At 52.0% G+C, this 13,294-nt stretch overlaps 1 protein-coding gene across 1 annotated transcript in view; it reads right to left on the bottom strand.

The window, feature by feature from the left end:
* The window catches only part of NFASC (neurofascin), a 126,227-nt gene that overhangs the window by 40,340 nt on the left and 72,593 nt on the right, over positions 1-13,294 (bottom strand). The window contains exons 7-10 of the mRNA XM_087827850.1: positions 4,599-4,710; positions 4,016-4,200; positions 2,180-2,311; positions 495-638 (exon numbers count right to left, since the gene is read on the bottom strand). Coding sequence (XP_087683976.1) covers positions 495-638; positions 2,180-2,311; positions 4,016-4,200; positions 4,599-4,710 — 573 coding nt within the window. The remainder of the gene's footprint in view (positions 1-494; positions 639-2,179; positions 2,312-4,015; positions 4,201-4,598; positions 4,711-13,294) is intronic.

A 13,294-nucleotide genomic window follows, 5' to 3' on the forward strand; every position in this document is an offset into this window, starting at 1 on the left:
CATATCTTCCCCTATCACATGTCTCCTTTAAAAAGCCTCCAAGGGTTAGGTGAGGAAGGGAGAAGCTTTTCCATTCTCAACCTACCCTCCTTCCAATCCAGCTTCTGCAAAGGGTTCCCCCAAGTTATCCAGCAGGCTCTGCACCTGCCCCTCCCACTGCCCCGCTCTGGGAGTGCTGCAAACATCTTCAGAATAGTCTTCCACTCTGCGAGCCATTGAGAACCCGGGAGTCAGCACAGATACACCAAGGAGACGAGACAGGCCCACTCTGGGTTATCAGGGCAAGGAGGGACCAAGGCTGACTTCTAGTGGGGAATCCACTCTGTCTACACACCGGGCTCTGTGGGTTTCAAGTCCTCCCTCCTTCCCCAAAATCTCACTGTCAGTCCCCATGCTTCCCCAGCCAGCCTGGCTCGTCTCTGGAGAAGAAAGTGCGCCCATGACATGACGACCCCAGAGGAGCAGCACTGCAGGGGGGCGGGGGGGGCACCCACCCAGAACGCTGACGAAGGCGTTGGCCAGCAGGTAGCCGTGCTCATTGGAGGTGTTGCACTGGTACACGGCCCTGCTGCTGATCTGGGTGTCCCGGAAGATGATGGTGTCCCCAGCCACCTCGCGGTTTGGGTTGGGTGGTGCCGCTACAGAGAGGAAAGATGCTTCTTGTGAGAAATGGGGAGGGCAGGTGAAGGGAACCTGGAGCTCTGTCCAGGGCTCCCCAGTAGGACTGGGAGTCATGGAAGCAGCAGCGCTGGGTGGCTCTCAGAAGACCCGGCTTCCGGCCCCACCACTGCATGGCTGGGTGACATTGGGCCCATCATCGAACCTACTAGAGTTTATTTGTCAGTCTGTCCAATGGGGATATGAATTCCTGCTCAACCTATGTAACAGCTGGGCAGGTGTGGCTTGAGTGCATCAGCTGGGACAACAGAAAGGGGTCTGAATTCTAACCACAGTCCTGCCAGCATCAGTTTCCTTGTTGGCAGAATGGGGACAACTATCACCTTGTGGGGCTTTTATAAGGATGGCCTGAGCTTTTATGCAAATGTAAAGTCACTGGCAGAGGGCCGGCCCATACTAATTATTACTGCTGTTATTATTTTAATATACTTAAGTGCATACACTTAAGCCTGTCTTGAAAAGGGCAAAGCAGCATGGAACCAGGTGGGCCCTGCCACTTGCCCATCCTCAGAGCAGAGCACCCTGCAGACAGTCACAAAGTGAAACACGAAGGCTGGTGCCTGCTAAAAGCTGCATAAGTCCTTCTATTTGCCAAAGCTACCCGATGGTCCCTAGAAAAGCATCCTGTGCCCAGAGAGAACATTCCCCGCTCAGACCTGCGGCGCGTCAGGCTGGGACCCAGGGCAAATCAACGTCTTTCTGGGCCTCATTTCCTTCATGTGTCAAACGGGGAAGAATTACTCCCACTGTTCCCCCATCTAAGGGGGGCTCAGAGAAGAGAAAGAGAACGAGCTGTACAAATAAGAGTTTTCTGGAAATGTAAGAACTGCCGCTTTTCTCATCTTTCATCACCAGAAGGTGACTTCCGTCTGTAAGATTTCTGGACTGGGCCAGATGACTTGGCTTACGTGGCCCGTGATCTCACCCAGGATCACTCAGGCCGACAGCGGCAGCCGGCTGAGAGGACCCAGGGTCTGGCCGCATGGACGCCACTCCACAGATAGCGAGTCTGGGCCCGGAACTGGGGCATCAGCAGCCGGGAAATGAAGACAAGGTCAGTGTCCTTATCACCTATCCTCACTCAGCAAAAAGGCACCAGTAAGGCAATGCCAGCAACTTTAACACCTCCTTGCCCAGCAATTCTTATGGACCCAACCTTCCTCCCAGTCACTCTGGGTGATGGGTGCCGTTTCCGGGGCCAAGGCTCAGCTGCAAGTCCTGGGTGCTGTGAAATTTAGAGGCTTTGCTTGCCTTTCCCCAAAGGGCACAAAGCAGAGATTTTATGAAAAACCCAAGGGAGCAGAAGTCCCCTTAGCATAGAAAAATAACCACAGGCTCCTGTCCTCTCATGCAGACACGAGGCAGGTTTCCTGCCTCTTGAGGTGTCCAAAGAGATGGCTGCTCCCTCACTTCTGCAACAACCAGGGCTGCCCACAGGGATGGATCCGGAGCCTCTGATGGCAGAGAGAGCAGTCAGGTGAGACGATGGCTCATTACTCACATTGCAAAGGTTCCCCATTCACCATCCACTGGACAGTGGGCTTGGGGTTGCCATTGGCGCGACACACCAGTCTCCCATCCTCGCCAGGAGCCAGGATAAGGTTCTTGGGTTCATCCAGCCAGTAGGGAGCAGCTGGAAGACAAGGACAGAACAGGCAGGGGAGTTAGATGGCAGGGGGTGGGGCGGCAGAAGAAACCAGATGGACTTCGCCTAGGAAGACAGGAGCCTCTGAGTGCCAGCCCCAGCCCCTCGCCACCTGCCCAGGGCGCATCCTCAAGGGATGACTCAGTCCAGCCTGCCTTTGGCCAACCTGACACCAGAGATGCTGACCTGCCTATTTCAAGTTCACAGAACAAGGGTTCTAAACCGTGGCTGCTCATGAGAGCTCCCGGAGAGCTTTTAACAAACATGGATGAGGGCCCAGCTCAGACCTACTGATTGGAATTCTCAGGGGAGGCTCTGGTGGCAAATGCTTTCAGAGGTCCATAGGTGTTCATGATGTGCACCCAAGGGCCCAGCCAGGGAAGGTGGGAAAGCAGGCACTGGGTTGGCCCTTCTGGGTTTCTGTTGTTGCTGCTGCAAGATCAGACTTTTCAGGAAAAGCCTGATACTCATTCTCTTAGGGACCGAGTTTTGGTCAGAGCAGAAGCTCATAGCTGGCCACCCCTTTCAACTGTTTGGAAAATTTCACAAATAAGTGTATATGTGGATTTTTCTGAGAAGAGGGTTCTTTGGGTGAAAGCTCTTGATATCCCCTAAAAGATTAAGACCCTCTGGTTTGCGTGTAGCGTTGAAATCAACGTCACAAGTTCAATTGAGTGTGCTGAGAAAGTTCTTGCACTGTGGGGCCAGACTTCATTACCCCAATCACCCCCTCGGCCCGACAGAAGTGACGGGGGTAGCCCAGCACCCACAGCTGGAATCCACAAAGGCATGTGCTCTGTTCCTTACTATAGCGCAGGTGGGCCAGCTCTGCTTTTAGGGGAGGAACATGATTTAAAGAAAATAATTAAAAAAAAAAATATATATATATATATCTTTATTGATTTCAGAGAGAGGAAGGGAGAGGAAGAGACAGAGATAGAAACATCAATGATGAGAGAGTCATTGATCAGCTGCAGCCCGCAACCTGGGCATGTGCCCTGACTGGGAATCGATCCCCGATCTCCTGGATCCTAGGTCGATGCTCAACCGCTGAGTCACGCCCGGCTGGGCTAAAGAAAATAGTTTGGGCCATGATGACTCCCCATTTTCAAAAAGAATCAAGCGCAGTACACAGACAGAACAGGGAGAAGACGACACACCATGAACAGGAATGTAAAATGAGCAGGAGAAGGCTCTGGGCGTGAATCCAATAGACCATGAAATTCACCCACTGAGGGCCCAGGGGAGTTTGGTGATGGTCATGGCGGATCTTCTTCCCTTAACACCCACCATGCACACACACACACACTCACACTCACACATACACACACTCACATATACACATACACATTCACACACATACAAACACACACACTCACATATACACACTCACACACATTCACAGACACACCCTCACACACACACTCATATACACACACATACACACACAAATTCACACACACATCCTCACATATACACACACACTCACACTCACACATATACATACAATCACACATACACATACACACACACACACATCCAAGGGTGACACCATCCCTGAGGTCACTATTGCCACTGACCAGTGTGCTAAAGTTTCCCCCTCCCTTTGCCCCTAGCCACCCTCAGAGGAAAGGGTGGTCGTGGCGTTTGGGGCTGGCAAAATCATCATAATGAGAAATACACACAACGTACCCTTTACTCTCACCGAGATCGTGTGCCGGATGCTGCCCATCTTGTTGGAGGCCAGGCAGAAGTACTCCCCGGAGTCTTCCTCGGAGACATTGGTGATACGCAGCGCCTTGTTAAAGTTCTCAAACTTGGCCTTGTCAGATGGGAGGTCCCCACCTTTCTTGTACCACGCGATGTCTGGTGTTGGGCTAGGAGAGGGACCAAGCAGGAGACAGGGATTTATCACAAACTGCGGCCCAGCTATTCTTCTACCGAGCCCAGGACAGCCAGGTATCCTTAAAGTGTACTTGGGCCCAGAGGATACACATCCTCCGACAGCTGATTTCTTACACAGAGGGGCTGCTCAGCACAGAGCATCTGAGGGACGTATCTAAGGCCACACAGATTCTAACACGTACAGCATGCCCCCCCCTTTCCCTGTTATCCAAAGAGATGTCAGGATGGGTTGGAGATGACTATGGGTTGCAGAGTCCAAAGGGCTGTCTGCTTCTCTTTTTGCATCCCCAAATGTGGCAAAATGGAGCACGTGCAAACTCCCTCTCCAGCCTCCTGAAGGGCAGCCAGAAGGGGGTGAAATGGTACGTACACCCCGGAGGCGATGCACTCCAGCAGGAGGTCCATGCCGCGCAGCACCATCTGACTGCTCGCGGTGCCCTGAGGATACATGAAGCTGGGCGTTCTCTCCGCAACTCCTCGGGCTGAAATAGGACAGAACACACTGGCTCAGCCTCAGCCTCCTGCCCTGGGGGCTGACCCATATAGGCCAGAGCTGTCAGGCGGAAGAAGCGTCATCAGCCTCTGTTTTCCCGACCATCAGGGGCACCAAGGCTGCACCCTCCCAGCCGAAACCACCCCGAGGGCTGGGCATCATTAAGAGAGTGTGTTAGGAAGCTTGGGGCTCCTGCACCCCACTGGCACATGTGTGTGAGCAGCTCTAAGTTCTGAAAGGACCTGCCAGGGGGAGTCCACTTCCCTCACTGTTCCCTGGAATGGGGGATGGGGCTGCCTGAGCAATGAGTGGCTTATTCCCTGAGCATCTTGTGTTGGGACCCCAGAGGCCAAATGGGTGAACCCTGGGAGGCCACCTCAGCAGCAGTGGGAGGAAGAGAAGGCACACAGAGTTCACACGACAGCCTGCTCTTCGGGACCCTGGAGACAAGAAGCTGAGATGAGGCCATGGAAACCCAGATGAACAGTCAGAGATGCAGGGAGCGTTATTAATGGTTTAGCAGAGACATGGAGAGAATTAATGAGCAGAGATGACAGGAAATCACTTCTGAGGCCAAGACCATTCTGCTCTTCACTGATGACTTTGGAAGGGAGCTGGGGAGGAGGGTGTTAATTGCATGTGAGACGCTGGGGGAGGGGGAGAGGCAAGCGGCGCCCAGGATGGAGGCGATCTACAATTCAACTACGCTGGAGTAGCCACAGGGTCTGAAGTTAATGACACGTACAGGTTTGAAGCCAGGTGGCCCACAGAGATTGACACTGTCCGGGCGGCTGTTTCCCAGTGGAAGGGGTCGTGCAAGTCTGAGCACACCACAGCCGTGGAGCCCACCCACCTGAGCCTCCCGGCTCCCTCAGAGCTCTGTGGAAATGGATATGATGGAAGGAAGGGGAACACGGAGTTTCCAACCAGGAGCCCAAACAAAGCACAGGGAGGCTGGAAGAGGCACCTCTGCCCAAAGGTGTACAAATAAACGTATGAGCTGAGCCTACTCATGGGCTTAATGGGTCTTTGACTCTGCTGAGAGGTGAGAGGTGGGAGGAAGGCAGAGCTGCCAGGAGCTGGGAGCCCTCAGAATGCCAGCAGGGAGAGCAAAGGCATTTTTCTGGGTGGGGGGCTGTTAATGAATGCTGGCAGAGAGGACAGAGTGGCAGGGGGAGCTCCGTCTCTGTGACACTGGTGTCCCCTAAAGGAGCTTGCTGGACTCGCCGATGCCTGGCTGCATCAGCGGAGCCCAGGCCTAGGGGCCCGCAGCCTCTTTCCATTTGCCCTCGGGGCAGCACGTTTCATAGAGTCTGCGTCTGCTGCACACTTTTGTCAGGGGAAGAAATGATGAAACACGTGCAAAGGGAGTTAGGCTGCTGCAACAGCACACGGCATATAGCAAGTGTTCAATAAACGCCCATGGGACGAACAAATTCAAGAGGATCAGAGGACAAAGAGAAGGCGACAATCCCCCTCCCCCCGCCCCGCAACGTCATTTATCCTTCTGTAGATGTCATCTGTCCCACCAGCACACACATATACAACAGGGGCTACTGAAGGGGTTAATCCATTATGTGGTTAATTGGTTACCATCCATACATCTGTAAATCTCGTAGCATACAGCTCTCAGTACCCAGAGAGCCTGTCACCAAAGCAGCAGCTTCCTCCCACCCATCGTCATGGAATCACCAACACAGACAACACAAGGTCAAGGGCACCCTGAGGAGAGGGAGATTTCGAGCAGGAGGCTCTGGTGTCAGCCTGGCGACTCTATCGAGAGCCAGGAACCCTAGGATTATGTAGGAGAGGTCCCAGCTCAGCTGGCATACTCCTTCCTGCAGGGACACAATCTGCAGAAACCAATCTGTGACCCTGTGGACATTTAATTCACACCATAGCACGAGCACCGCAAGCACACATGACCAGCAAAGCATTAAGTGTGGGAAGGAGGAAGAGTGAGCACAGAGACCCGCTGTGGGAGCCTTGACATGCTGTGGCTGTGACTATAAAACAGTTATAGTGCCGGCCAGAGTGGCTCAGTTAGCTGAACACTGTCCTGTGCACCGAAGGGTTGCAGGTTCGAATCCTGGTCAGGGCACATACCTGGGTTGCGGTTTGACTTCCAGTCAGGGAGCATATGGAAGGCAACCGATTGATGTTTCTCTTTAACACTGATGTTTCTCTGTTTCTCTCTCTCTGTCTCCTCTCTCTAAGCATGTCCTCAGGTGAGGATTTTAAAAAAGGTTATAGCAATACTTCATATAGGATGTGGGCTAGCAACCACAGAATCATCTTAAAAGGGGAGAAGCTACTGGGAAACAAACCAACGCTCAAAAAATATAGCGACAAGCATCCTAGAAGTCAGAGGTAACATTCGGGGCCGCCATTTGGTGAGCATTCGCTATGGACCAAGCCCTGTGCTAGCAACTCTGTTTATAGCATCATCATATTCAATCCTCACAACAAACCTGGGGGCATCACCCCATTTTCAGCAGAGAAAACTGGGGCTCAGTGACATCAACAGTTATGTTTCAGATTCTGGACCACTCAGCACCCAAGCTTTTGTTCTCACATCTATTCTAGATTGCCTCTCTCTTTAAAGATGGATGCCTCACTTGTCCCTACAGCTGCTTCGGTTTCATGTTCAAACCAAAGAAAAACAAAATCCAAGGGCAAAGAGGTGAAGGGAAAGATATTTTTGTCTCAGTGAGTTGCAGCGGTGAAACTCTTCCCCTACTGCTACAGAAGAGACATGCCATGTCACAGCAAAGCAGAGATGCACTGGGCATTCTCATTGCACGGTGTCTCTCTGTTCAGTTCTCTGCACTCAGAAGGATCTAATGCTCTTCCCTTTCTTTTCACTTCCTCTTTCTTTCTAGAAGCATTCAACATAGCAGTCCTTTGTTCAACACGTATCTCACTTTGACTTTATATCCTATCCAGTTGCTATCATGCTTGGTTAGCCCCTTTCTACCTTGGATTCAAGAGAAGGGGTTCACTCTCATGTTGAGGCAGGATAGTAAGAAGCTAAGAAAATTCCTCGGCAGGTTGAATGAGTAAAGTGAGACAGAGCGCTGAACAAACTGGCTGAGCAATTCGCAGTGAGATGAGAAGGTCACCAGGGCAGAAAGCCCCAGGCACCTAGCAATGGGCAAAACTGGTGCAGGATCTCACCCCTGGCATATCACTGGTCATGCAGTTTAGACCGCCTGATCTTTCCTCCCTAGAGATAACATCTAGGCTCAGTTGTATTTCAGCTCCAGGCCCAGAAAAGCAGCAAAGCCAGGCAGGCGATGCCAGGACCAGATGCAATAACTAATGATCCTGGTGTTGACCAATCAGTGGAGACCAGGACCTTGAAAGGGCACACCTGGAAAAGCTGATGAATATTCTATTGAGATCCTCCCTTGAGACTGCCCCTAAAATCCCTGCCTTTGGAAAGAAGATAAAATCCTTCAAGACAAAGAAGCCAGTGCCCACTTGAATCTCCTTTTTGAGCAAATTATCTTTCTCTTAAACTCTAAGGGTCCCCATGATACTTGCAACCAGGAGAGCAATGGGCGGTGGCAGCTCATCCCAGGCTAACCCCCGAACCTGTCTCCAAGGCTGCACTCTCTCTGACTTTCCAGTGAGCTGGCAACAGCCCTGCCTAGGCTCACTTCCTTCCTATAACATTTCTAGAGAGCCAAAGCAGCCCCGCCTAGGCTCTCTCCTGTTGCTTCTTCTGTCCTAAGCCCTTCCTTGTTTCACTGTCCCCAGCTTTAATAAACATCCTCTAAAAATCACCTGGACTCTGCCGGTGTGGCTCAGTTGGTTGGGTGTCATCCCTTGCCGGTTCGATTCCCGGTCAAGGGCACATCCCCAGGCTTCATCACGGGTAGGGGGCATGTAGGAGTCAGCAGATTGATGTTGTACTCTCACATCGATGTTTTCTCTCTCTCTCTCCCTCTAAAAATCAATAAATGATTCTTAAAACAAAATCACTTGGACTCGTTTTGTGAAATCTTTCCTGCACTAAGTCAAGAATCTACACACTACAGGCTGGCCTCAGGCAGACCCACTCTGGGCTGGTCCCTTTCTGGTAACAGTGTGAGCACTTGTGAGTTTTGCCTGGTTTCATAGCCCTTGATGGTTCTTACAACTCCCACTCATTCACAGGTAATAGTATCTACCACTGGTCACAAACTCGTTTAAGTGGTTGGAATTACTCAAACTTACTCCATTGATAAAACAACTCTCCATGCATGTCCCCTGAACTGTTTATCTTACATAAAGCGAGGAGCTGGGATCAGACGGCCTCCAGCTTTAAGACTACTTCTATAATAGATTACCCAGAATCCAATTCAGAAAAAAGCAAATTCCACACCAGTGCACTGGGGATCCTGACACAATGATGGTTGGTCCATCATTTTAAAAACAAACAACACCCAGAATCCAGCAAAGGTCCCTGCTTCCTTAGGCAGTAAATCTCTTTGGCAGGATCTCAGTGTGGCTCTAGCTGCTTGGTGCCAAGTTAGAGCCTTTGCCTCTCTCCTTGGCTCTTACTCCCTCATCCCATCCCCCACTCCAGACAGATCATTGTTTATATTAGCACATCACAGTACAGACACTTCCTATCTAGCTGAGCCCACAACGACCCCCCTGGGGACATGCAGCCTCAGCTTTGGAGGCTGACTGATGATGGGGGCCAGCTGTCTTGCCAGAGCCAGAAAATGAGGATTCCTCTGGCTGCTCAGGGAAAACAAGGCTTTCTTGAGCTGTGGTGGGAGTAACTCAGGTGTGGAAATAGCCAATTACTCCACTAATCAGCTTGAGCAACCAGTTGTGTGATGAGTTAGAAATATGCCTTATGGAAATTGTTCCATGACTTGCAGATGTGTGGGCACTGGCTTTGCGTGGACTCCCCGAGGAGAGAGGAGGCCGAGGGGCCAGTATAACTTCATTTATACTCACCTGGAAAGAGACTCAGAGCTAGACTCTCGCTCCTATTTCCCAGATGGATTTTAAAGAGACAGGGACCTGTGACATGGTATCCCTAGTAGCTATGGCTAGACAATTCATACCCAGACACTTAAAGAGTTAACAAAACACACTGCAAAGCTTTCTGTGCTTTTTAAACCACTAATAGGCTCAGACTTACTGTTTCCTTCTCACCTATCCTCAGATATTCTCCGCCCACCTACTACCGATGCCTAAATTTCTACTGAACCCTCCAGCCACCTCTTTTGAAGTCCTACCCTGGTCTGACCAACTTGTCCAGAATTCAGCAGCTGGAGGCCTGCATGTATGAGGAGGCCACACCACCACATGAGCCACCTCAGACTCCCAACTGGCCACTGTCTTCCTGGCAAACAGTGTTCTGGAGGTGGCACCTTGGCACCCTGGCCTGGCCAACTGTCAGACCTGCCACTCAGCACGAGTTAATGACATGGTGTCAGTCAAGTTAGGCAAACTGGGGTTACGACAGGCAAGGTTACTCCCAAGGTTACCACAGCGACTCACCACTGTACATGTCAGGGTGGTTTCTTAAGGACGAGTCATTATAGGGGTGGTCTGCAATAAACAAAAGAGGGTGAGCAAACAGGAGGCCATGGGAAGTCACAGAGGCATAAACGGGCGAGAACAAACAGAAATGCAAAGCCACGAAACAACCGGAGAACCACCAGTGGTCTTTTGCAAAGGAAAGAGGGCGTGTTTGGAAAGGAAAGAAGCTTGGTGACGAAGGAGCAACACAAAACAGCCCAACAAAGGAAGAAAAGGTTAAATCCTGCAAAAGAAGGCAATAAATAAATAAAAAGTTTCTCTTTTTAATTAAATAAATTAGGCTTGACCCTTAATTGCTTGGTCCTACTATATTTTCAAACAAATGAGCTGAGGATTAGTGGTATCCCGTGGCAGTCTTTTGAACAACCGCTTCCCATCAAAATCCTTAGTTGCCAGGTCTCTGGATCAGGCCAGCTCTTGGGTTAGCTAAAGAGAAAGGAGCGTTAGTGAGCCCTGGGGAAAGAGCAGTCCGACCTGAGCAGAAGCTACGTTGCAAGGGGCAGGAGATACATGAGAGGAGGAGGCAGTCCAAGAGAAACAGTTCATCAGCAGGGTGGGAGAGAGGGACCCGTGGCAGCACCCAACAGATGCGTGCTGACCAGCAACAAGCACCCCCAACCTGACCAGCGGGCACCACCCTGGTCTCCGAGATGTGTCTGGTGGCAGAAAGGCCTCCTTCTGAGGAGGCAAGGAGTGGTCCAGGGAGGCAGGGAGAGCTAGGCTGAGGTTCAGACTTTAGGATTAGAAAGAGAGTTTGGGCGTGGGGGAGAGGAGGAAAGAAAGAGAGAGAGAGAGAGAGGTGTGAGTGCTTTGAGTTCTCTACTGTGGACTAGGAAAGGCCTGCTGACTAAGCAAGAGGCTCAGAACTCTCTAGACTGTCTTGGGGTGAAGACATTTCTTAAGGAGCAAGTCCTGTGGCCTCGGTTCCAACACTAGGCAGTTAAAACCCTTGGGCATTTAACCCTTGGCAAGAAAGATAGTTTGAAGTAGGGCACATATCATGCCAAGATCCTCAAGCAGCTTTTCATTCTTGTACCACTGTCCCCTCCAGCTACTGAGTTCAGGTTTTGATGGCACCACAGAGGGTGGGGGTGGAGAAGCAGACTGGCAGCCAAGCAGACAGCCCTGAGAAGCAGGAACGGTCCAGCTCCTGAGGGACAGGAGCCCGCCAGAACAATGCATATTTGAGAACAGCTCTAATCCGGTCACAGCTGACTGTGGAGGCTGTGGCCTTCTTTTCTGGGACTGCACAGCATTGCACCCCAAATCTGCTCACGCCCAGCAGGAAGATGCTCAGTATTTAGAACTATCCCTTAAGACAGGGTTTGAGGTAGAAGACCTAGCTGGTGTTTGGGAAGTCACTTCTAGTTTATCTGGAACTAAGAGTGGGACCTGACCTGCAGGGAAAGAAGAGGCAGAGTGGCAAAGGGTAGGCATGGCTGTGACTGCCCTTAGGGGGTAATGCTCCTCTCCTGAGGGAGGGGACAGGGACACACATGGATGACAGGCTCTTGTTTCATGCTCCCCTCCAGAGAAGAGACCCAAGCTCAGAATGCACCTGTTTGTGGATTCGGGAGCACATCTGAGAAATTCAGGGAGACCTTTGACTCCTCGAAGAGTGTCGCTTAGACAAGAGACAGTAGGAGGAAGCAGGGTCAGTGCTCCTGTGTCTCTTCACGGAGACTCTCCTCCTGCACTATTGCTGCCTCTTGCTGTGCCAGAGGCTCCGGGAGAGATGGGAACCTCTTCTACATGGGCAAAGTGGGGCAGATGAGCTTGGTTAGCCGACTCACTGCGTCTTTGACTGCATCCCAGAACAAACTTTAAGACTGCTTGTAGATGGCCAGTATTGTGTGTCAGCTAACCCTCCTTTACTGCAGATAATACAAAATTAACTGTGATGAAATTCATTTTTCCCCAGCAGGCAAACTGTGACAGAGCCCCTGGTGGGAACTGGGTCCTGTAGCTGTCTGTCCCACCTTGGCTATCTGGCCTCCCACCCCAACCTGGTTCTGAAGGTGTAAGAAAAAGCCTGTGTCCTTTCCAGGCAGGGATGTGGGGAGGACACAATGGTGCTATTTTAAGCAACTGTGCCCAAATGTGGGCACAGGGAGAGAGGGACCCAGTGATGGCACTACAGGCTGTCCAGGGATCGGCTCAGTGATGGGCTTGCTCTTGCCATTCTTCCCTCCCCAACCCCCACTCCCCAACACCTCCAGCCCCGTCCTGGCCCCGCTCCGAGGTCCTGGGCAGACCACACTGTCCCGCCAGCTGGCAGGCAGTCACCCTGGCCTGCACGGAGACACCTCAGACAACCCAACCTCCTGTTCCAGGGCTCCGCTCTGGGTCTAAGTCCAGAAAAAGAAAGCCAGGGATGGGGGAACAAGCAGAACGAAGCTGGGTGTGGGTGACCCTGCCAGGAACACGTGGGGCTTGTCCCTGGGTTGCTGGCCATCCTTTTGGCTATCAGATGACAGCTCAGAACAGTGTGTGGGGACCTGCAGCGGCAGGAGGGGGGGTGTTAGAGGTGGGTAAAACGGGGTCAAAGAGAGAAGATGAGGGCGGGGGAAAGAAGAAAGCAAGAGAGAGGGAAGGGAAACAGAGAGCAAGGAAGTGAAAAGGAAAAGGGAAGAAAATGAGTAGAAAGAAAAAAGAGAAAAGCCCGCAGCAGGAGAAGGGGAGCTGCCTCTATGGCTCCCCCGGGATGCCACGGTGGACACGGGCCGGGCCGCCTCTCAGCACTGCGCTTCTGTCGCGGGCAGGGGCTGGGGAGGAAAGGAGAGCACTAGGGCGTCGGCCCCCGCTTGTCCCAGTGAGGGGAGTTCACCCCGCCTCGCCCCCGCCTCCCGCATCCCTCCAGGAGGCAGCGTCAACCGCCTGCACCCCCAGGAATGGGCTCCAGGACGCCAGGGTTCAGCCTCTTTCCTCCCACCTGAGAAAGCTGCCAGAGCCCATGTGGTGCCCTCTGCCTGGCTTCCCTCACAATTGCCACTGTCACAGTACTGGAAACACCATTCACAGCTGAG

The sequence above is a fragment of the Miniopterus natalensis genome, chromosome 19 (assembly GCF_054644295.1).
Source record: "Miniopterus natalensis isolate mMinNat1 chromosome 19, mMinNat1.hap1, whole genome shotgun sequence".
Taxonomy (NCBI): Eukaryota; Metazoa; Chordata; class Mammalia; order Chiroptera; family Miniopteridae; genus Miniopterus; species Miniopterus natalensis.